This window comes from Sorex fumeus, unplaced genomic scaffold (assembly GCF_029834395.1).
Source record: "Sorex fumeus unplaced genomic scaffold, SorFum_2.1 ptg000043l, whole genome shotgun sequence".
Lineage (NCBI taxonomy): Eukaryota > Metazoa > Chordata > Mammalia > Eulipotyphla > Soricidae > Sorex > Sorex fumeus.
Window position 1 is genome coordinate 4,385,606 of NW_026606100.1, and position 25,495 is coordinate 4,411,100.

General features: G+C 43.9%; 1 protein-coding gene across 1 annotated transcript in view; it reads left to right on the forward strand.

Annotated features, from left to right (window-relative positions):
- Positions 1-25,180, forward strand: part of CRKL (CRK like proto-oncogene, adaptor protein) — a 33,105-nt gene extending 7,925 nt beyond the window's left edge. The window contains exons 2-3 of the mRNA XM_056120617.1: positions 10,988-11,453; positions 21,652-25,180. Of these exons, the coding sequence (XP_055976592.1) occupies positions 10,988-11,453; positions 21,652-21,786 (601 nt within the window). The 3' untranslated portion in view covers positions 21,787-25,180. The remainder of the gene's footprint in view (positions 1-10,987; positions 11,454-21,651) is intronic.
- Positions 25,181-25,495: the final 315 nt, after the last annotated feature.

Sequence of the window (25,495 nt, forward strand, 5' to 3'; positions counted from 1 at the left end):
AAGGGCTCAGGGAACCACTGGGATGTCAGGGAGCAAACCAAAGACCATGTGCAAGGCAAGCAACTTACCCTTGTACTATCTTTCCAGTCCTGTTATTTTAATTCTTTTTGGTGGAGGGAGGAGTCTGACTTGGGTATACTCCTGACTCTGCTCTCAGGGCTCACTCCTGTCAAGCTCAGGGGACCATGTAGAGTGCCGGAGATCAAACCCAGTTCAACCATGTGCAAGATAAACACTCTGCTCCCTGTACTATTGCTCCGAGACCCCCCTTTTTAACTTGCTTTGTTGTGGGTTTTGAGCCACATCTGGCTTTGTGCTCAGGGATCATTCCTGGCAGGCTCAGGGGCCCATATGGGATCCAGGGATCAAATCTAGGTTGACGACTTGCAAGACAAACACTCCACAGCACTTTGCTTGCTGTGCATTGCTATAGCCTTTAAGGAGGAATTTCAACATCTTGAGATTCATAGCACAGCGGGTAGGGCGTTCGCCTTACAAGTGGCCAACATGGCCGACCCGAGTTCGATTCCTCCGCCCCTCTCGGAGAGCCCGGCAAGCTACCGAGAGTATTCGATATGCCAGACACAGTAACAACAAAGTCTCCAATGGAGACGTTACTGGGCCCGCTCGAGCAAATCGACGATCAACAGGAGGGCCTTTACCTTTACCTTTACCTGAGATTCAGTACTAGACTATATAATGGGAGTAAACCATGGTTGTGGTCTTAGAAAATTTCATTACGCTTAACAGTTAAGATAACACTAAAGGAGTATAAAAACAAAAATGATGAACTGAGGTGCCAAGGAAGTCTTAAAAGAGAATTTGGGCTGGAGCAATAGCACAGCGGGTAGGGCATTTGCCTCGCAGGCGGCCAACCCGGGTTCAATTCCCAGCATCCCATGTGGTCTTCCAAGCACCACCGGGGGTGATTCCTGAGTGCAGAGCCAGGAGTAACCCCTGATCATCGCCAGGTATGACCCCAAAAGCAGAGAGCGAGAGAGAGAGAGAGAATTTTAAGATTTCCTGACCAACAAGTTCATGAGGTAGAAGAGGTGACCATACCTGCTGGGAAAGGCACAGTTGTAATAAATGTGAGTAATGGGAAGCAGGCTAGGAAAGGAGAAAAGTGCTAAAAAACACCCTCTTGAGCCTTATAAATAAGTTTAACCATAGGAGTCATGTAAAGTTGGTTTTTGGTTTGATTTTGTGCTCAAGGACAAAACCTGGTTGTCTGATTGGGCCACTGCTGACAGTGCTCAGGGAACATATAACATCCTAGGATTCAAACCAGTATCACAACCACGGGTTAGGAAAGCACCTAAACCACTTCTCTCTGGCCTTCATCTAAAGTTTGTTTATGCTACAACAGGATCACTCCTGGCTGGGCTCAGGGCCTTATCTGCTGTACTTTAAAAAGAGAATTGTCAGGCCAGAGAGTACAGTGGGTAAGGTACTGGCAGGATTTGATCCTCTTCATCCCATATGGTCCCCTAAGCCTGCCAGGAGTAATTCCTGAGTGCAGAGCCAGGAGTAAACTGTTAACATAATCAGGTATCACCCAAAAACCATTAAAAAAGAAAAGAATTGTGATCACTTTTACTTTCGCAAAACTGCTCTGGTGTGGGACTAGGTAGGGGTTGATTCTGGAGCCCTTAATTAGGAACTGCTGGAGAGGAGACTGAGAAGCTAAGCTAAGAACAAGTGTCCCAAGACTATTAAGTGGTAGCTGGCGGTTTTCATAGGTCAGTTTCACTGGAATGAGGGCAGAGGCAAGACCTTGATAATCCTTGGGTTTTGTTCATTTTTTTTATTATTTTTTAAATTACGCTCATTGGTGCTCATGGATCACTCCTGGGCGATGTTCAGTATGCAGTGCTGGGGAACATATCATGCTTGGTGGCTGCATGACTTATTTCCCAAGAGCCTTATCCCCTGTACTGTCTGCTCAGCCTGAAATTTTATCATTATCTGCTTTGGTACTGTGAAAAATTCCATACATGTAAGAGTGTGTGTATACAGGGGCTGGAGAGATAGCACAGCAGGTAGGGCATTTGCCTTGCACACTGCCGACCTGGGTTCGACTCCCAGCATCCCATATGGTCCCCTGAGCACCGCCAGGAGTAACTCCTGAGTGCAGAGCCAGGAGTAACCCCCTGTGCATCACCGGGTATGACCCAAAAAGAAAAAAAAAGAGAGAGAGTGTGTGTGTGTATACAGAACTAGAGAGATAGTACCGGGGCAGGTCATTTGCCTTGCATGCGTCTGACCCAGGTTTGATCCTGGACGTACCATATGAGCACAGAGTCAGGAGTATTTCATTCCTGCATGCACAACTGGATGAAGTACAAAAACAAACCCAAAGAGTGTGTACACATAAATAAGAAAACTCTTCAGAGAGCCGGAGAGCTAGTACAGTGGGTAGAGTCCTTGCCTTGCATACAGCTGACCCCAATGTCCCATATGGTCTTGAGTCCTGCCAGGAATGATTGCTGCTTCCTGCATGCAGCCAGGAATAACTTACCCCTGAGTACTTCAGGGTGTGACCCAAAAGCAAACAAAAAGATTCCCTAATTAAAAACAAATAACTTCAGTATTTTTCTACAATATTACCAGTACCTTGAAACTCTCACTCAGATAGTGATTATGCTACTTTTTATCTCCCTTCCTCCTTTCAGTCCTTGTTGATACTGTTGTGAGGACTGAGGGTTTTCACATCTTGCTTGTACATTTTTAACTGTGGTGTTTTCCCAGGGTTTACACATCTTGCAGTGCTTGCACATGTGTTCTCTTAGGGTCATGCTTATTTTTGTTTGGTTTTAATTCATTGTTTCTCAGTACATAAGAAGGCCAGTGGTTACCTTTGTATATGGATTTCATTAGTGTTAATCACCACTGAAGTTGTATTAGTCTTCATAATCTGTTTCAAAACTTTTTTAACTTTTTAACTATACAAGCTGCAAAATACTCTTGAATGCAGGGTCTAAAATGGAACAGATAATGCTATTAGTAAAGAATATGATTTATCTAAGGTGTTCCGCAAGCTTTTCAGATAACCTGTGTGGAACACAATAAGGAACAAGGTATACCTTAAAGTGGGAGGAACTAATTGACTACTCAAAGCAAGTCAGGAATTCCTGACCGAGTTACTGAGTTTCTCATAACATTATGATATTAATTCTGAAAAGTACAGGGTTTATCCCTAAGTTTAGAGGCTATGAGTAAGACTAAAGCTGCCTGACTGAAAATTGAACCCCTACTTTGGCTCCCTGATCTGTAAAATGGGGATAATAACACCGTCTACTTAAGGTTTCTTCTGAGTTCTCACTGATTTACTATCTGTAAAGATCGCATGTACTGCCTGACAAAGGTGTCTGTCAGCTCTTTATTACTGTCATTGCTTGAGTACTTCTATTTTCTCTTTTTCAGATGTACTGATAATAAGCAAAGTGACCCTTAGTTAGCAGTTGTTAATATATAATAAGGTATTTGAGGTTTACAATCAACTCCTAATCTCCATGGTATTCTGAGTACGTGAAGTTGGTGTTTATTTTTTAGCCATTCCAGGGCCTCAGGCATGCAAGGCATTTGCTCTGGAGCCACATTCCTGGGCTGGTGATTTCCATTTGTTTGTTGGTTTGGTTTGGGGCCACACCCAGCAGTGCTCAGTAGTTTCCCCAGTTAGATGCTCCAGGGTCATGGTAGTGCTTGGGAGGGGAATATATGGTGCCAGAAATTGAACCCAGGACCTCATACATTGAAGACAAGTGCCCTACCACTGAGTCACCTCCCCTGCCATCATTCCATTTTTAAAGATTAAGTCTGGGGGCCTGGGAGATAGATTACAGGGTTGGAACACACACTTTGCTTGCCAGAGATCTGGGTTTGAACCCAAACAGCTCTAAGTTTAGTCCCTTAGCAACATCAGGAATGGCCCAGTAGAGCACTTGCCTGTATGAGAACCTAGATTTTTCTTTCCTATCATGCACACAATGAAAAAAAAAAGCTAAAGAGATAGGAAAGAGAGAGAGTTCATCAAGCAGAGTGTGTGCTGTGTGCTTTCCATGACAGTCCTGGGCTCAATCCCTGGTGCTGCTGGGTTCCCTGAGTACCTCTGTGTGTGTGTGTGTGTGTGTGCGCGCGCGCACGTGCACACACGAGCTTTAAAGGAAAACGAAACAAAATTGCTAAGGTGTGAATTTTGTCCATTTCTGAGGATTGTCTTTGGAAAGGAGTGTGGCATACATATCCTGGACCTTGAAAAGTGTTCATATTGGGGGTCCAGAGGTAGCTCTGGGCAACCCTTAGACTGTGGATTTGATTCTCAGCATCACTCCACACAGCATTGAACACTACTCAGTGACACTGCTCTTTGGGACTCTCCTGTAACAACACAGTGTGTGAGGCCACTGCATCTAAGTGTACGCAGTCCCCAATCACAGCAAAAAAGGGAAGGGATGGAAGATGAATGAATGAATGAATGAATGAATGCGTAAAGCATAGAACTAACCTGTTGGATTTGTGCTTAATTAAAAACAAAATGTTCTTAATGTGGAAAATAGGTTTTGCAAAAAAATCTGTTATGTAGAAAATATACTCAAAATCTGAGTTTATGACAGTAGAGATTGAATAAGGAAAAAGTAGAAAAATGAAGCCAGGAATCCATTTCAGTAAGCTCACAGAATGAAATGTTACTTAGCTGTAAAAATGACTGTGACGGTCAGTGATGTGGGGAAACATGTGTTGTGAGATTAGAAAAATCACTGGCAGCTGCCACAGGTATACAGAAGATTCTGAGGAAAGCCAAAATTTCTGGGCATGGCTCAGTAGCACTAAGTGCCTTGCAAGGATGAAGCTGAGTTCAGTCCCTGGCATCTCTACTTTTTGGGATTCCATCCCAGCATCAAAGTGTACAGAGGGGTTAGAGCAATAGCACAGCGGGTAGGGCATTTGCGTTGCAAGCGGCCAACCCTTGTTTGATTCCAAGTATCCCATATGGTCCCTGAGCACCACCAGGAGTAATTCCTGAGTGCATGAGCCAGGAGTAACCCCTGTGACCTACAAAGCAAAAAAAAGTGTACAGTACCTGGCACACCACAGCCAGCATGTTTGAGCGTTATGACTAAAATGTGCAACCCCGGAATGAGCAGCACTACAACTAGAATGCCTGGGAACACAACTAAGAAGTGCAAGCTCTCAAGCTCTGTCAAGCACCACAACCAAATGTGCAAGCCCCACAGCCAGGCACATGTGTTCCTCTCGGTCATTGCAACAGCAAAGGAAAAGGAAGGCAGGAATTAGGGGGACATGAACTGGGTGGTAAGAGTAAAGAAAAGAAGGATAATTGTAATTACATTTGGTCAGGAGCTATGGTGTGTGTTTGTTTTGTTTTTCCCCCCTTTGTTGAATGTTGTAATATGGTGACACTTTGGGATAGTGGGAGGGAGCCAGTACCCAGTGGTGCTGAGGGCTTACTCCTGGCTCTTTGCTCAGGGATCACTTCTGGTGATGTTCAGGAACCATATGTGGTGTTGGTGACCAGGGTCAGCCACATGTAAGATAAGCACCTTAATCCCAGTATTTTGTCTGGCCCATATTGGTAACACTTTTAATTATTATTACTAAACTGTTGAACATTTAGGAGGTCACATTGTTGTACTGAAGAACTTGTTTGATTTTTTTTTTTTTTGAGTCACACCCGGCAATGCACAGGGGTTACTCCTGGCTTTGCACTCAGTAATTACTCCTGACAGTGCTCAGGGAACTGTATGGTATACTGGGAATCAAACCCGGGTCAGCTGCGTGCAAGGCAAATGCCCTACCCACTGTGCTATCTGTGCTTTCGCTCCAGCCCTTATTTGATTCAGGGAGAGGAAAAACAAATCAGAAATCATAATCTGTGATTAGTACTCAGATATATTCTTGGAGTTATTCTACAACTAGGCTCTGATTATAGTCTTTTGGGGGGGGGTTTGGATCACACCTGGTGATGCACGGGGTTACTCCTGGCTCTGCACTCAGGAATTACTCCTGGCGGTGCTCAGGGGGGCCATATGGGATGCTGAGGATCGAACCTCGGTCGGCCGCGTGTGAGGCAAATGCCCTACCCACTGTACAATCACTCTAGCCCCTCTGAATATAATCTTACAAATAAAACAACTCCTAAAGTGGTCAACACTCTGAGTGAAGCCTAGGTTTTGCTACTCTAATGTGGGATCCATACGTTAGAAACAATGAACTTGGGACCGAAGCAATAGTACATGGTGTCCCAAGCACCACCTGAAGTCATCCGGAGCAGAAAGAGAGAAAGAGAGAGAGAGAGAGAGAGAGAGAGAGAGAGAGAAAATAGCATAGTTAGGATGCATGTTTAGCATACTCCCATACCCCATTTGATCCCCTGCACCACGTGTCCCTTTAGTATCAGGGTACAGCTCTGAGACCCCTGTGCACCATCAGGTATGGCCCTAGTAGTCTCCAGCACCACAGGGCCTTCCATAGGAACTTAGCACCACATCCTCTGCCTTTGCATTGAACCTCTAGCCTGGTTTGCCAAGAATTGCTGGTGGGGCCCCCTGGTTCTTGTGAGCACTGTTTATGAGGATTCCACCTCCCCAAATAAATAAGAAGAGGATAGAGAGCAGGAATTGTCCTTTTACTGCTAATTCTGGAAGAAAGTGCTGCAGTGTGTTTGACTAGTAATTAATTGAATCTCAGCGTGGCAAAGGCTATGGTGTTGTATATGAACTAATGATACCTCTTGGTCTGTATTCTGTTTTTGTTTTGTTTTTTTGGCGGGGGTGGGGAGAGGAATGTCTCACAAGCATAGTTAAAGGGCAGTGCTTAAAAGTTCAGAGCTAATACTCAAGGATAGTATGGTGGTGTTTAGACTCTCTGGTTGGTACCAGTGGCCACAGGAACCACCCTGGCAGTGATCAGGAGCCCATGTGTACTGGGGATTGAACCCAGGTCAGGTGCATAGTAGGCATGTGCCCTAGCTATTGCACTCTCAGATCTTGCATTTGAGTTTTCCAGCCTCTCACCCTTCCCCTTCATTGATGGGAAGCCACTTGTACTTTGTGGCGCTTGCACATACATTCTGTGAGGCTGGTGTTGTTTTGGTTGTGGTACTTGGTGCATATTCTAGTCGTGCTCACTAGGGGGTTACACTCGTGGAGGCAGTGCTTACACATCTTTCTAGTTGTGCTCGCCAAAGGATCAAATTTTAGTTGCAGTCTTAGCCCACATCTGGCCCAGAGATCCACATTCTGTTGCAGTCCAGGTAGCTTACAAACAAGAGCTGCTGCTGGAATGGAGCTCAGTAAATATAACCAAGCAGTTCTGGGGATCCTATTCATAACCTCACTGTTGTGAGGAAGGACTTTGGCACTGAGTCATCCCTTAGCTCCCATGCCTGGAAATTTTGTGATAAAAGCTTTCATATTTTCTGATGTTCAGGCAATATTCCAGTAAATATCTAACATGGACTGTGGGGTTCTATTTGTTTTTAGTATGACAAGAGCACAGCCCTTTTTTCTGTCCCATCACCCACTTGGGGGGAGTGCTGGAGTGCAAAGCTGGGGATCTAACTTGGGACTTCCTTAGGCAGAGAGTGCACTTTAGCCCTTTGAGCTGACTCCCTACCTATATGTGGTGATGCTCAGGGGTTACTTCTGGCTTTGCACTCAGGAATTACTCCTGGCAGTGCTTGGGGGACCATATGGGATGCTGGAAATTAAAAACCTGGGTTGGCTACATGCAAGACCAGTGTCCTACCCGCTGTTCATTCACTCCAGCCCTGCTGGCCCTCATTTTTAATATTTTAAGGGACACCAAACATAAGCCTTTATAGTTTTTTTGGGGGGGATGTACAGGGAAGTACTTATGCCATAGGTTAATAGATTATATGTATGCCATAGATTAGAACTGGAAGGAGATTGTTGCATGATGGTTGTGACAGGAACCTGAGAATGGCAGCTACTGAACTCAATTGAAATTTGATGGTTTTTGTTTTTTTGTTGGGAAGAGGGGAATGCTTCCCAGGGAGTGCCCAGGGGTTCCAAGAATCACACTTGTCAGTGGTAGGGATCAAACTCTGGTTGTTCACATGCAGAATATGTGCTTCAGTCCTTGTGACCTATCTCCCCAGCGTTAATCTTCAGATTTAAGATATAAATTCTATACAGATATTTCTGCATAGGGCTGAAGCAATAGCACAGCGGTAGGGCATTTGCCTTGCACGGGGCTGACCCGAGTTTGATTCCTCCGCCCCTCTCGGGGAGTCCTGCAAACTACGAAGAGTATCTCACTCGCATGGCAAAGCATAACAAGCTACCCGTGAGGTATTCAATATGCCAAACACAGTAACAAGTCTCACAATGTTACTGGGCCCACTTGAGCAAATCAATGAACAATGGGAGGAGAGTGACAGTGACATATATCTCTAGTTAAAAACTACATAATGGATGTATGTGCATGCATGCATGTGCGTTTGACCTTTAGTGAAATAGTAGTAGTAAGAAAATGAGAGGACATGGGAAGGGGGGCGTTCCGGTCCATTCTTCACGCCCTACCGAGGTCACCAGTTGCCCCCCATGAGCGGCTCTCCAGCACAGCCACAGCCCAGAAGCACAAGGACTTAAGGCAGAACCCAGAAGCTTGGAGCAGAAAAGTGAATGGACTATGCCTTAATCCAGGCCATCATGTCTGCCCGGAGGGGAAAGGGTGTTGCCCCATCCACCCTCTCCTCTCTGGAAAGAAGGTGGCGGCCACATGGGTGCCTTGTGGAGAGCAGGTGTGAGCCGGGGGTGTGGGGGCGACTAAAACCTCATGGGAAGGGGGGCGTTCCAGTCCGTCCTTCACGCCCTACCGAGGCCACCAGTTGTCCCCCATGAGCGGCTCTCCAGCATGGCCACGGCTCCAGAGCACAGAAACCAATCTCTTAATTATCTGACTCTCAGTAGAAATACTTCCAGGGTTAATTAGCAAAATAGCGGAAATCCAAAACCAACATTTAAAGCGAATCACTTCACAATGTTTTCTCAGCATGTCTGATGTGGGGGAAGGGGGTAAACTCTAAATAATAGTGGTGCATCTTTTATTGAAACAATGAATCTAATCAAAGCAGATAAAGTGTCAACTAGAATTCATCTGCCTCGCAGGCATTGGGAGGGATTGGGGATGGGGTTTTATTGGGGTTCTTCGTGGTAAAAAATAAGTATTGGTAAAGGGAAAGGTGTTTGATATTTGCATGACTGAGACCTAAACCTGAAATCTTTGTAACTTTTCCCATAGTGATTCAATAAATAAATAAATTATTTTAAAAAAAAAAACAAAAAAAAAAGAAAATGAGAGGAGAGAGAGTTCCATAAAGTTAGAGAAATTATCTGTCCTAGATCTGAGATCTGGAGTACAGGCAAATCCAAAATGTATTATGCTTTAAAATGTTTTTTTAAAAAAATTATGGGGCTGGAGTGATAGTACAGCAGGTAGGGCGTTTCCCTTGCACATGGCTGACCCGGGTTCGATTCCCAGCATCCTATATAGTCCCCTGAGCAACGCCAGGAGTAATTCCTGAGTGCAGAGCCAGGAGTAACCCCTGAGCATCGCCGGGTATGACCCAGAAAAGCAAAAAAAAAGATTAAAGACATGAGAAACTGGTATTCAGTAAGAAGTGTGGGGACTGAGAGATAGGATAGGGAGGGGACAACATCTGTGATGGAGGTAAGTATTCAGCCAGGAGTGGGAAATGGTGTTGAAAGGTGGTAAGATACTATGTCAGCAATAGTACTGTAAGACATATATATAGTGCAGGAACTTTATGTGTGTATATATATTTTTTTTTTAAGAGCCTCTATAGAAGCAGACTGGTGGGATGCAAATGGTGGGGGGCATTGATTAAGGGAAGTGGACTCTGTTAAAGAGATTGGTGTTGAAACATTATGTGCCTGAAGCCCAGTCATGAATAATTTCATAATTTCACAGTGACTAAATTTAAAAAAGAAAAAAGTTTTGCCCTGTATACTGCTGATTCAACGATCCCCTGCATCACATATGGTCTCGTAGACCCCACCAGGAGTGATCCCCGGGAACACTGCTTGAATGTGACTCCCCTCCCCCCCCAAAAAAAATTAAATAATAAAATATATTCAGAGGGTTGGGAAAGATAGTGGTAGAATATGTGCCTTGCATATGTGAGACCCTGTATTCAGCTCCAGCACTGTTGTAATACAAGCAACCGGAAATAAAAATATAACTAAAACTTCTTTTCTCTTGTTTTTGTTTGTTTGGGGGCCATACCCTGTGGTGCTCAGGGCTTACACTTTTGCAGTCAGGGATCACTCCGCTCAGGCTTGGAGTGCTAGGAATTAAACCTGAGTTGGCTGCATGTATGGCAAGTGCCTTACCAACTATACTATAGATCTGGCCCTAGAATCTTCTTTTTTATAAGATCTCCCGTGTTTAGCATTGTTTGAGGATCACTTCTGTCTGTGTCATGGGGAGGGCCTGCTATACCAGAAAGGTCCTCTACATGTAAAGTGCTTTTTCTTTTTCTTTTTTCTTTTCCCTCTTTGGTTTCTGGGCTACACCCAGCAATGCTCAGGGATTACTCCTGGGTCTCCATTGTGGAATCACTTCAGAGGTCAGCAGTGAGCAAAGTAAGCACCTTAGTCTTTGTACTTATCTCTCCAGCCCGAAAGTATGTGCTTTTGAAAGAAACTGCTATAAAGTAAGATTATTCTTGGTTTTGGTTTCTTTTTTTTTTTTTTTTTTTTTTTTTTTTTTTTTTTTTTGGTTTTGTGCCACACCTGACAATGCTCAGGGGTTTATCTTGGCACTTCCACTCAGGAATCACTCCTGGTGGACTCTGAGGACCGGTGGCATGCTGGGGATCAAGCTCTGGTTGACTGTGTGCAAGGCAAGTGCCTGCCCCTACTGTACTATCTCTCTGGTCCTAAAGATGATTCTAGAGTAATTTTATTTCTCTTTTTAGGTATCCAAGCCCACCAATGGGATCTGTATCAGCACCCAACCTGCCTTCAGCGGAAGAAAATTTGGAATATGTTCGGACTCTCTATGATTTTCCTGGCAATGATGCTGAAGACCTACCCTTTAAAAAGGGTGAGATCCTGGTGATAATAGAGAAGCCCGAAGAACAATGGTGGAGTGCTCGAAACAAGGATGGTCGTGTTGGGATGATTCCTGTCCCTTATGTGGAAAAGCTTGTGAGATCGTCACCACATGGAAAGCATGGAAATAGGAATTCCAACAGTTACGGGATCCCAGAACCTGCTCATGCATATGCTCAACCTCAGACCACAACTCCTCTACCTACGGTTTCCAATTCTCCTGGAGTAGCAATCAATCCCTTGCCATCCACACAGAATGGACCTGTCTATGCGAAAGCAATTCAAAAAAGAGTACCTTGTGCTTATGACAAGACCGCCTTGGCATTAGAGGTAAAACCTACTCAGGGCCCATTCTGTGGATCTTTCACATACGAGGGTTTTTTATGAGTGGATGGAGGTGGGGTATCAGGGTCAGGGGCTGGATCTATGCTTAGGGGTCACTCCTGGCAGTACATGGGGGGACCATATGTAGTAGTTGAAATCTGGTTGATCACATGGAGAGCAAGCACCTTAACCCCCTGTACTATCTATGGCCCTGATTCATTGTTACTTTTTGTTTGAACCCAAGGATGTTCAAGTGAGCATGTGATTCCAGGGATTAAACCCTGGGCTCCAGATGTAAAGCATGTACTTCAGCCCTTTGAACTATCTCCTCAGACCCTAGTTTCTATTTTTTGTGTATTTGGTTTTTTGGCCACACCCAGTGATACTCAGGGGTTACTCCTGGTTCTGTGCTCAGGAATTACTCCTGATATTTGTGAGACTATATGGTATGCTGAGGATTGAACCCATATCGACTATGTGCAAGGCCAGCATCCTGCCTGCATTATTCTCTCTCCAATAACCCTTTTTTTTTAATTCATTTTTTGCAAAGAAATGACTACATATTAGGTATAGTCACAGGAATATTGCACATGTTCCAATTCTACATAGTTCTTTTTTTTGTTTTTGGGACCACACCTGGTAGTGCTCTTGGCTTTGTGCTCGGTGATCTCTCCTGGCAAGCTTGGAGGACCAGGTAGGGTGCCAGGGATCGAACCTGCATTATCTGTGTGCAAGGCAAACTGCCTACCTGCTGTACTATCGCTCCGGCCCCCTCTAAACGTCACTCATCCTTTATCAGTAATTTGAGAATGCTTTGTAAGCCAGTTTATAGTGTATCATTATTATATGATTACAGTTGAATACTTTCATATGATTAGATGTATGTTGGAGAAACAGATGAAGTTAGTGATTGTTCTCTGTTCTTTCAAGGTCAAAGTAAGGCAGAAATGGTGATAGTTTAGGTGAATTATACTGGAACCTGTTGCTTTTTTTAAGTTTTGTTTTGTTTGGGAGCCACACCCAGCAGTGCTCAGGACTTACTCCTGGTTCTGTGTCAGGGATCACTCCTGGCAGGGTTCAGGGTGTGCCATATGGGATGCCAGGGATCAAATCAAGATCAGCCATATGCAAGGCAATCACCTTCTTTACTGGACTATCTCTTTGGCCTCATAATTTCATTTTTATTGAATCATTGTGAGACAGAGCACTACAGAATTGTGCATGAATGCATTTCAGTTATACAGTGTTCCAATACCCATCCCTCTACCAGTGTAATTTCCCAGCACCAATGTCCCCAGTTTCTCTCCCATCCCTGCAGCTCCCCGCACCCAGCCTGTCTCTATGGCAGGCACCTCCTCCCTCTCTCCCTCTCCCCTTCTCTTTCTCTCTCCCTCACATTGTAGGGGTTATGGTTTGTGACACAGATGCTGAAAGGTTATGTACATCCCTCTAACCTGCTTTCGACACTCAGTTCTTGTCCAGAGTGATCATTTCTAACTAATATTTTCATAGTGGACCCTTCTCTATCTTAGCTACCCTCCATCTCCCACACCACTGACCAGCCATTAATGAGTCTTCCTGGACCATTTTCCCTGGCCTTGTATATTAGTTTCATACTGTTCTGTTTAAAGAGTGATTATTTCTTTCTCATGCTCACTGTAGGATAATAGTAAGTATATGAGGCGTGTATCAGGAACCAGAATCTGGAGAATTGGGATTTTTATACTTCCAGCAGAAGAACAGGAACGAAATCAGGAGCTGCCTTTCTAGATTTTGGTATTGTTTGGGGAGGTAGAGAGTGGTTTGGATTTTTGGCCGTGCCCGGTGTACTCTGCCAAATTTTGTTTCCTGTTCTTTACCTTTTTCTCCTCTCCCCATCCTTCACCCCCAGTTTTTGAGTCACACCTGGCAGTGCTCAGGGCTTACTCCTAGCTTCCTGCTAAGGAATTAACTCCTGTCAGTGCTCAGGGGACCATATGGGATGCCAGGGATTAAACCAGGGTTGGCTGTGTGCAAGGCTCCTGTTTTACTTTTTACATTTAGTTGAGACTTTATTGCATAAATATTTTTATTGTATTCTAAAATGATTAGAATAGTGGTTTCTAATCTTGTTTTTTTTTCCTTAAAAAAAAATCCTCTTGGGGCTGTTGCAAATAGGTTAGCAGGAAAAGGATTAAAATTAAAACAAGAAAAGTGAGACAAGTAGGACAAAATGTGCCAGTAATTGAAGCTCCCCTATTCCCCTTGATAGTATTACAGGAGAAAGATGAAGTAGAGCAACTTTATTTCTTGTTATGTCAGTGTTTTTCCCGCATAAAACATCTTAGTGTGTGTGTGTGTGTGTGTGTGTGCGCGCGCCTCACCCAGTGATACTCAGGGCTTACGCCTGGCTTTGGGGCACCAGATGTCACCCTTGGGGGACCAAAAGGGAATGAAACCCCGGTTGGCTACATGCAAGGCAAGCTCCCCCAACCCACTGCACTATCCAACCCCATAAAACTTGATTTTCAAAAGAATATTCCTTAAAGTAATGAGGTACATTTCTTTCCCTCCCTTTACTGGGAAATCAAACCCAGGGCCTCACACTATGCAAAGCAAGTACTCTGCTACTGACCTCTCTTCATTCCAACCCTTGAGAGATACTTCAAACAGACCAATTTTTGCCATTTCCCTCTCTTGCTTACCTGTTTTCAGAAAATAGCAACACTTCTATTTACTTGGAGTAGTAGGGCTAGAACTGTAGTAAACAGATCACACCCTACAAGAAAAACCATAGGGAACCTTTTCCAAAAGTACATCATTGACCAGAAAAGAATGTTTGGAGCATGGATCTTAATATGGTTTTAAAACAGTCTTAGGGAAAGTTGTGTTCTCTGACACAGTGGAGAAGCAACAAATAAGATAGGAAAAGATCATGGATGTTCAGCCAAGTCCTGGCTTTCTCTGCTCTGAGAGGAAATGGGAGTGAGTTCAGTAATCATTCATGCTTCCACTCTGAACAGTACCTTGTATGGCTGTGCCACAAAATTGCTCATACCTGGTGCAAGATTAAAGACACAAACCAGCAGCACAATAAGTGCTCTGATAACAAAAGAGTAGTGAGGGAGAGTGGGATAGTGGTAGGATGTTGAAGTGTGGGTAGAGTTGACCTGGGAATACTTTCGCTAGGAAATGACCATTGAAAAATGAATAGAGGATAGCGGGGTGAAGAGGCAGAGGGAAATTTTGCATGAACTAACCAGAGATTTTCCATATTTATTATTTGACCTATCTCCCTTTTTCAGGGAGGAAAAAAATCACGTGGTATCCTCTGGAACTCTTAACCTTTAAGTGATTAAACAGAAAACCCACCTCCATTGCACCTCAAGCTACCTCCTTCCCCTCCCCAACCCCCATGGCTCCAGTGGAAGGGATTCAGTCTTCACGTTGTAAGCACCAAGTAAGATTAACCTAATTGAGTAGCTGCAGGTCAATGAGAGCTCTGGTATATTGAGCAAGGGACAAAAATAAAAACAGAACTGGGAAGTAGGATGTTGTCATATCCCCTACGGTAAGATTAGATTAACAATTTTCTTTCTTTCCTCTTTTCTTATTTTTTTTTAAATTTTTTATTTTGGGGCTGCACCCAGTAGTGTTCAGGGATTATTTCTGATTCTGCACTTATCAATTACTCCTGGCAGTGCTGGGGGACCAGTATATGGAATGCCCCGGATCTAATCCTGGTCAGCTGAGGCGAGGCAGTACCTACTGAACTCTCTCTTTGGCCCCAGCAGTTTTCTTTGTTTCCTTGTCTTCCATTCCCCTTTGCTGTTGCACCCTCAGGGGATCACACACTTGGTTGGACTTGCACTCACTGGGTTCCACTGCACTAAAGATTTCCCACTTGTTCTGACCCTAGGATCTCAACAGTGGAGCCATGGGGGATGACACCCTACCCATCATATCTTCAAAGTAGGTGCTCTGTGCTGAGCCACGTCCCTGAGCCCCGATCTCAGAATGTTGATTTAGCTTTCTACTGCCATGTGTGATACCACTGCCATCACTGAATGGCTCAGAATTCTCAAGTTTCTACTTCAGTCAGTTGAATTATTTCATTAATTAGAATTAGTAACATTAGTAGCACATTAGTTAGTAATTATTAGCACATTAGTTAGTAGCACATTAATTAGTAGCACATTAGTAACTCCTTCATCACAAAGTAAGTCTGTTTCAGTAATACTGATTGTATTTTTTTAGTCCTTTACAGTTATCCATGTTTATCTGGGTGAATAGTTTCTATTTTATACCAATTTATACTTTTTCACAGTGATATCAGGACTGATATCAAGCATCTTAGCTCACATCTGTATAGGGTCAAAGTCTTCTAAAGTAATGGACTCCACTATCCTATCGCATGTCATATTCCAATAGTGACTTCCTTTCTAACCAAGAATTGTCTACAGTGCCCAAAGTGAACCAGAGAAATAGAGGAGGGAATCAAGGTTCTTGCCTTGCACGTGTTTATTACTTTGTTTTTGGATCACATCTGGTGATGCTCAGGGGTTACTCCTGACTCTGTATTCAAGAATTGTTCCTGGCAGTACTCCGAGGACCATATGGTCTGCCAGGGATCAAACCCAGGTTGGTGATGTGCAAGGCAAGCAACCTACCCACTGTACCATCTGACCCCTGCCTTGCACATGATGACCTTAGTTGATTCCATCTCCACTACATATGCCACGCTCCCACCCCTGCAGCCCCCACTTCCTCCAAGTCCCCTTCTCCCCAACGTTAGTATCACCAGGAATGTACTTCAAGTACAGCGCCAGAAGTAAACTCCTGAGAACTGCTGGGTATGATTCCAAAACGAACAGGAAAATGCTGAAAGTTAGAGACACACACTTGGGGTCAGATAGAGAAATCAAAGGACTGAGAGCATTCTTTGTACGGTGAGACCTGAGTTCCTGGTGCTGTATGATCCCCCAATCACCATACGGGTAATCAGTGACACAACTGGGTATGACCTGGAAAACAGAAAAAAAGACTCCTGCTTTTCATATCATACGCTTGCTCATTTGGAAATGAAGTAGAAATGATTGTCTTCCTATGTAAAGTGGGTCAGAATACAATGAAATTGAGGTCCCTGTGAAGTTTAGGCAAGGCTTGTTCAACCTGGTTATTATGTAACTAATCCTAGTTTTCTGTAATAGCTGTTGAATCAGAACCAACATCAGCTAGGAGCTTCACTGAAAATTTAAATTTCTTGGCTGCTCTTTAGGGTAGTTGGCACTAGTCCAGTTTTATGCACTTAGAACTTGAGATTGGTATAATTTGCTGAGTCTTTGATAGATTGTATATAACAGAACTCATCCCACAGTCTTGTCTTTAGGGGAGGAACTACACATGGGGAGGCCTGAGAGCTGCTCCCAGCTTAGTGCCAGGATTACTCCTGGCAGTGCTCAGGGGACCAGGTGGTGCCAGGATCTAACCCCAGAATCTGATTGTACGTACTCCAGTCATGTTGGGTTGTGGTTTTTTGTTTTTTTTTTTTTAACAATCACTATCACCCTGTTGTTTATTGATTTGCTCGAGCGGGCACCAGTAACGGCTCCATTCTTCTCTGTCGCATGCTAGTGTAGCCCGATGGCATATTGGGGCTCTTTCAGGGTCGGGTATGAGGATCATCATTGTTAATGTTTCTGGCATATTGAGTACACCATGGGTAGCTTGCCGGACTCTCCAAGAGGGATGGAGGCTTTTGGGGCAGCCTCTAATCACCTTTACAGGTGTTCCCAGTCAGGCATATATGCGGGCAAGATACTCTCGGTAGCCTGCCAGGTTCTCTGAGATTGAGAACTAGACAATAAGAGGTCATGCGGCCGCACATTTCCGGGAACTTGGTTTTCTAGTCTCTGGATCTTAGCCGTTGATGGGGTTACACAGCAGTTGGTGGGTATAACTGTTTAGCTACTGGAAGATGGGAGATCTGGGTGGAGGAGGCCCAGTCCTGAACCGAGCAGGCTTGGAGATCTCAGCCTGGGTCCCGCACACCTGGGTTCCTCTGCTGGTTCCTTCATGCATGAGGCTTGTCCTAGCATGTGGAGAGTAGTCTCAGCATTGGCTGTGGCTGGGTCCCAGAGGTCTTCAGCTGCCAGGGCTCTGCTCGGGGCAGAGAGGGAAACTCAACCCGCCCCCCTCCAAGGGGCCCCAGTGAGGATAGCCAGGCACAGAGGCAAGAGACTTATTTTTGTTCAATAAACAGTAACTTTATTGAAATAAAATTTACATATACAGTTTACCCTTTTAAAGTGTACAGTTTCAGGCTGGAGCGATAGCACAGCAGGTAGGGCATTTGTCTTGCACGCGGCTGACCTGGATTCAATTCCCAGCATCTCATATGGTCCCTTGAGCATTGCCAGGAGTAATTCCTGAGTGCAGAGCCAGTAGTAACCCCTGTGCATCTCCCGGTGTGACCCAAAAATAAATTAATTATTTAATTAATTCAGGCCTGGGGGCTGGAGTGATAGCACAGTGACCCAAAAAGCAAAAACAAATCCAGGCCTGAAAAGATCATACAGTAGAAGCAAGGAGCTTGCTTTGCCAGGACTGACCCTAGCAAAAGGTGGTTCAAATGCTTGGCACCACATATATGGTCTTCCAGCACTGCCAGGGATCACTCCTGAGCACTGAATCAAGAATGAGCACAGCTCAGGTGTGGCCCAACTCCTTCCCCCCAACCATAATGTCTGACTCAAGCTAAGAGAGGTATTACAGAGATTAAGACAAGTCCTTGCATGTGACCAACTGAAGTTTGATCCCTAGCACCACGTGGTCATTCCTGGCGAGTGTGACCCCCCAAGCACCATACACACCACAGGTCCTAAGCAGCACTGCATCCTTGGGTCCCATTCTACCATGAGGGGTCTTCAGGCCTCCTGAGCACTGCTTGGGAGCCTGGGGGAGGGGCTGGGGAGTGTACAACTCAACAGTCTGTCGTGTATTGATCATGTTCTTTGTGTATGTGATTAAATATGTATAACTTCGCCATTTTGTTCTCCTGCCCTCTATTGCCATTTTGTGTGTATTATTCACTGGCCTCATTTATATTTCCACCCTGTTCCCAAAACTTTGTTACCCCAAACAGAAATTCTTAGCCATTAGTAATAATTTGTTTCCTGTCCCAGAGTCCTTGGTAGTAATCCCTTTCCTTTCATTTCATTTGTATGGATTTGCCTATTCTAGGTACTTACTACACTCAAGAGAAACCATAAATATGTATCCTTTGATTGTGGCTTACTTCACCTACTAAAACTGAGATCTCTAACAACAGAGAATATGCAAATTCCCGTGTGCCTAAAACAGAGATAAAGCCCACATATTGTAAGTGTTTTGTGATACAAAATTTGAAGCAAAACAGGACTGTACTAGTAATCTGGTTCTCCCATGTACAGTAGTACATGGTATAAATGCTCATGTATTCATATCTCTGGGTTTTTGGTTTTTTTTTTTTTTTTTTACTTTGGAGTCAGTTATTCTATAGTAACTAATTGAAGTACCATATAGGTTGTTAACCAAAACACCCAAGTACTTAAATGATAGCTGTTATCAGAGTAGAAAATCCTAAATAAATCCTGGCCCCTAGCCCTATCCTTCTAGATAATTACTGCCTTCTGGAATCACTTTGGGAAGAACTGGAATTAGCATGGAAAAGAACAGCACTGTATTAACTACTGGGTTTTTAAGCTTTTTAGCAACAAGGGACCTATCAAAACTCATGAAGGGAGAGAGAGAAAGGATAACAACTAGAATGAGGAAATGAGGAGCAGACCTAGAAATAGGCCTTAATTGTCCTTATTGTGTGGTATATAAATATGCAACTGTCCATATGTGATAAATATCTTAATGAACTTTAGATATAAAAGTAATTTTAAAAATTTAATTGAGGGACCGGAGCAATAGTACAGGCAATAAGTCATTTACCTTGCATGCAGCTAACTTGGGTTTGATCCCCTGGCATCCCATAGAGTTCCCTAAGCACCTCCAGGAATAATTCCTGAGTACAGAGCCAGAAGTAACCCTTGAGCATCGCAGGTATGTCCCAAAAACCAAAAAATTTTTTCAGCTAACAGTGGCTGCCGGTGGGGGATGGGGAGCAATAGTAAAGGCAAAAATAAAGAAGCATGTATTAAACATGGATCGATACACTTTTATCACTATAACCTTTATATTGAGGAAACTGAGTTACAAAATTACATCACCTTTTTTTTTAAGGTAATATGGCACGTCAGGGGCTGGAACAATAGTACTGTAGGTAGGGCACTTGCATTGCACATGGCTGACCTGTGTTTGATCCCCAGAGCCACATATGGTCCCCTGATGGATGTGCCCTCCCAAGAGATAAAAATTCGCTATATATATATATATATCATCACACTATTCCTCGTGCTGCTTTTCTACTTAACACAAAAATAAATCCTGCTTATGTTATGCTTCCTTCCCAGAGTGGTTTCAGGCGCGCAGAACCTAGGAATGTGGATTAGTGGTAGAGCACTTGCTTTGCATCTGTGAGGTGCCTAGTTTTATTTCTGCTACCATATTATCACTCCCTAGTCCCTCCCCTAACCCCCAACATTAGGACATGATTGTTGTAAAACATGTGCTGGGAATCCAAGAATATACTCCCAGCCCTTTGAGAGATCCCCTGGCTCCTTCCTGATGTTCTTGAGTCTTCAGAACAATTTGAAAACCATTTCCAAAACAGATTTTGTCCTCCCCTTGATGAGCAGCACTGTCCTTGTTCCCTGACAGTAGGTCGAATTTCTACCACCCTGTAGTTTAAAGTAGGCCCACAAGTAAGGGGAATGAATCAACGGACTAGTGTGCATACTTTGCATGCAGGAGACCCAGGATTGAATCCTGGCACCAGGTGCCCCTGAGTACCACCAGGTGTGACCCTGAAAATCTAAGTCTTGATTAAGTAGACCCAAGGCTGGAGCAATGGGCAGGGTGCTCGTCTTGCATGCAGCCAACCTGGCTTCAATCCCAGCACCCTATATAGGGTTCCCCGAGCCCCATGGAGTATAGGACCAAGAGTAAACACAAAGTTGGGTGTAGCCCCAAAACAACAGGAGGCTGGGAGGGAAATAAAAGGCCCAAAGAAAGATGTTCAGGAGCCAGTGATAGTCCAGTGAATAGAGTGTTGTCCTGTTCACTGCTGCTTTGTTCTGGCCGACCTGAGTTGGATCCCCAGCACCCATATGGTCTTCCAAGGCTATCAGGAGTGAGCCCTTAGCACTGTTAGGTGTGGCCCAAAAATAAAAACAAAAAATTCAGGGCTGGGCCTCCTTCCCAGCAATTGAAAAGGGTCAAGGAATGGACTAGTAAGGAGCACTGACATGATGAGAGACATCTTGGTGATAGCAGTAACTTTTTTTTTTCTTTTTGGATCATACCCAGCAATGCAGAGGGGTTATTCCTGGCTCTGCACTCAGGAATCACCCCTGTTGGTGCTCAGGGGACCATATGGGATGCTGGGAATCGAACCCGGGTTGACCGCGTGCAAGGCAAACACCCTACCCGCTGTGCTATTGCTCCAGCCCCACATCCATACATTTTTAATCTTGTGTCACTTGACATTTTCTGAGTGTTAATTTTGGGCTTCGTAGCATATTGGGAATGGGGAAAGGGCTGCTTTGTACTGGGAGCTGCTTAACACATTCTCAGTAGCTAAGGAGAGTAGCACAACTGGGCTTATATTAATACTATACGTTTTTGGCACCTGTTGACTTAAGTGCTAAGAAAAATACAATTCTTTAAAATATACAGGCTCCAGAAGCCAAGAGATAATACAGTGAGCAAGGTGCTTAGATTGCACATGTCCGACCAGAATTCAATCCCCAGCACCCATATGTGATCCCAGTCACCACCAGGAGTGATCCCTAAGCACAGAGCCAAGAATAAGCTCTGGGCATATTTGGTCCAAAAACCAAACAAATTTTACAGTTTCTCAGGCTAGAGAGATAGTTGAAGAGTTAGGACATTTGCCATGCATAGAACTGGCCTGATTTGGTCATCAGCACCCCATATGGTCCCCAGAGCACCCCTGATGGTATAGCCCCCAAAGTGTACAGGTTCCTTTGGATTGGGCTGTATGTGGTTTAATGCAAAATTTGTTGTTTGTTTGCAGGGAAAATATTGATATTATCTTCTTCTTTTGTTCTTACAGGTTGGTGACATTGTGAAAGTTACAAGGATGAATATAAATGGCCAGTGGGAAGGCGAGGTGAATGGGCGCAAAGGGCTTTTCCCTTTTACACATGTCAAAATCATTGACCCTCAAAACCCGGATGAAAACGAGTGATTGCTGTCACCTTGTCTCCTGCTGCTTTGTTGTTCTGCCTGTCATAATCTCCTTTGATGTGGGAAAAGCTTTCTCTCATAGGCAAATTACACTGCATTGCCGAAGTCCAGCTGTCTGCAGACTGGTGATCCCATATACATTTGGAATGCACACAGTGATTGCCTCTGATGTATCATAGTCATTGTCAAAAAATAGTCAATTGTAGAGTTTGGAATCATAAACTGGAAATACTGGTGGAAGCACACAAGTGGAGAGAAGATGACAAGGAAAGGGTCTTTTCTTCTCCTAACTACTCTGTTCGTGTTGTGATTGATTCTGTCCTGTTCATCAGAGAAATCTTGAGGCCATGGTGAGACTTTGCACATTGCTGTTCCATGAAGCAGTGGCCCAGTTGCCGTTTTGTTTTTCCTTTGAAGAACAGAAGTAAACCTTAAAAAAGAATTCTGTCATCCTAAACTCCCCAAATTTGAATTCCTTTTCTCCTTTCGTTTTTATTTGGTATTGGAAGATGTAATTAATTAGACTTGCTGTTCTAAATAGGTTTGTTTTTACATAGCACATTGGACTTTTGTGATATTACAAGGAATATCCTGTGCCTCTGAACTTCTAACTTATAGCTGCTGTAACAAAAGGAATATGAAAAACAACCCTGAAGCAGAGGCCTTGATTCTCTTGGTTGCTGGTATCTTGTTTTGATATATTACAAACAACACAGAAGTCAGCAGTTCTGGTATGCCAGTTTGTGTGCACAGAGCATTGGAGTGTGTATGAGGGTGATGTGGGGAGCCCTTGCTTACCTTGTTTGCCAGTGACGAGGGTAGTGGCAGGGAGTACTTGGCCAGTTTTCTGTTTATCATATTAGTAAATGCACCCTTTTAAGGTTGTAGGATTTGTTTTCAAAGTGAGTTAATAGGATCATTTACTTAATAAATGCTCACTTCGATGCATTAAAACCCAGATCAAGCTTACCATGCTGCCAGGGAAAGATGGTGTTTAATACTGATTTCACAACCTAGATACCCATCATGCTCCCAAGCAGAGAAAATTTAAGATCCAGAAATTGGTTAATAAATTGATGTCTAATGTTTTGGTGAGCATCACAAACCATTAGCCAGTTCAACCGTTAACCACTTAACAGTTTGGTGTCAAAATTCTCCCACTAAACAGAGCCTATTGTTCATACAAGTCTTCTGGTACAAAGTCCACCCATTTCTCATCTGCTGCACATAGATAAGAATTCTGAACCTTTTGTGCACTTCACTTTCTGGACATTGATGAAGACAGGCCTCTGCTCAGAATTAATATATCAGACCTGGAAATGTAGTAACACCCCAGTGAGTAAACATAATTTACTGAGCATGTGCTAAAAAATAAAACCATGGTCCTGTCTTCCAAGGCTTTTAGTTTTGGGGAGTTTGAGCAGTGTATTGCTGGTGACAGGACCAACAGAACAAGCATTTTTCAGCTTCTTTTTAAAATCAGTATTTTTTTTTAACCAGGTAGGTAACTGCCATATTAAATCTTAAGAGATTTTTGGTGGCAAAATCATTGCAGGGTGGGGTGGGGGGTGGGAATCACTGTGGCTGTTTATGACTGATTTTTCTGGAAAGACTTTTTAGCTACTCCTAATCTTTGAGAACTGTGGCCACCTCCTACTCTGAAAATACCTGACTGTTGCAGTTTTGTTGGATTCAGGCACAGGCGATGTACAGCAGGTGGCACTTGTCTGGCAGAAATTCTGCTCTGCCTGGAAATGTTTGCCCTGTAGTCAGTGACCCAGAACCTGAGGGCATTGTCTAACAGGAGAAGGAATATATACTTTGCTAAAGGAAGGCACCTTTTAAAGTCAGATTTAGCTGAGAAGCTAACTACTTGAAATGACAGTAGTTGGATCAGAGCACAAGATATATATGGCATTTTTGGAAAGCAAGGTTTCCTTCTAGCCATGTCTACTGGCCTTTAGTAGGACCCACCTCATGCGGAGCACTTCAGAACCAGAATACCCCATAAACCTAGTTTTATTTTCTTAATACTGTTCATCACGTAAGCCCATATGTATGTATCCAGGACTGCTCGAGATTCAGAGCCCAAAATAAGGTGAGCTTTGAGTTCGGAACTCTAAAATGTGCCAAAAGTAGTGACTTTTTTACTTAGAAACATTAGCTTTTTAGTCACGCAGGGAATTTCTCTTTTTCACACTAAATACACAAAAACTGCACCCCGCCTCAGCTTTGTGCCTGGGTTCCGCAGTGATGGGGAAGACGTCTGTGCTTCATAAAGCAACATGAACCCTACCCAGAGGAGCTGCCTTCCCTCCTGGGTAGGTTTCTCGTGTAGGACTCTTCATCGTGGCAACTTGCTCTGCTCTTATGTGGTGTTTTAGAAAATAATTGGGTGGTTAAGTTAACTCGGGAAGTGAACAAGTTTTGTGCTAAAGGGTTCGTCAAAAACTTCTTACTGGAGAACAGTCCCCAGCCCTGGAGTCATCCTTCTCGTTTCTGCACAGTGTGGGGCCACCTGATGGCATGGCAAACAGAGGACACTGACTGGCTGCCATGCGACTGCTCGTCCAGAAAGTCATGTTCTGTGCTCATGGTTGGAAAACAGAAAGGAAGGAAGACTGGCTGCTCCACTGGGGCACAAGCATCCCTGGCACTGTGCCAACTTTCTTTTACATCTGTTTACAGATAGGGCGGGCCAGGACAGAAGGCTGGCCACTGCTCTCATAATGTTTGCTCAGAGGAATATGAACATTTTATTTTTGAAAAGGGATGATGTGTTTTTGTGCCAGGTGTTTATAATTTAATCCTTTAATATTCTGTTCATTAACCTCTTAAAAATGAGTGAATTCTTGATTGTTTAACACAGTACCTAAGACTCATGCTTTCTGTGGACACCACTGAGCTCTGCCTCAAACTCCACCCTCTGGGACCAGAGAACTCTGTCCCTGGTAACTGCTGTCAGTGTGGACACTGAGCTGGTTGTGTATTCTAAAGGAGTAGAAGGAAAGTTCCCTGAGACAGGGTCGTTGTCTCTGCAAGAGGAACAGTGGCCTTGCTTCTAGACGGTCTTCACTGTGTGTTTTAAAACAACAACACAAAACTCTTTTGACCTATAACTTAAAAGATCATAAATTTCAGGCAATAATATTTTTTGTGTATGCCTTCCAAATTATTTTTTGGGATCATAGCTTGTTTTATTTTGTGCTATAAAATTTAACAGTATTAAATGACTTATATTCTTAGAATACATTGAGTGTCTTTTCTTAACAGATTAGTGCCTTTTTATTTTTGTATTCCATTTTGCGTTTCTGGTCCCAGCATCAGAGCCCTTGTTTCCATGGCCTGTTTGTACATTGTCTCAATAAAACATGCATCAGCCAGTGGTGGCTGCAGCTTTGGTGTTTCAGTGTTTCCTCAGTGCTGCCTGGAGGCGGTTCCCCTGCCGGCCTCCCAAGCAGTTCAGCACCTAGTGAACACTTATGCAATAGTGAAACACCGTGTGCTTCTCCAGCAATTACGCTTTTGCTCATCTCAAAATAGAACAGACACTGGCATGGGCCCTTTTCCCCACTTGGGTCCTCCTTGCAGGAGAGAGCAGCTGTCTCCCAGTGGATCGGGGTGGGGGTGGGGGGGAGATTATGCTGGATCAGCACTCAGTCTTCTGAAGATGAGGCAATAGTCACAATGCTTTACACCACCAGGGACGC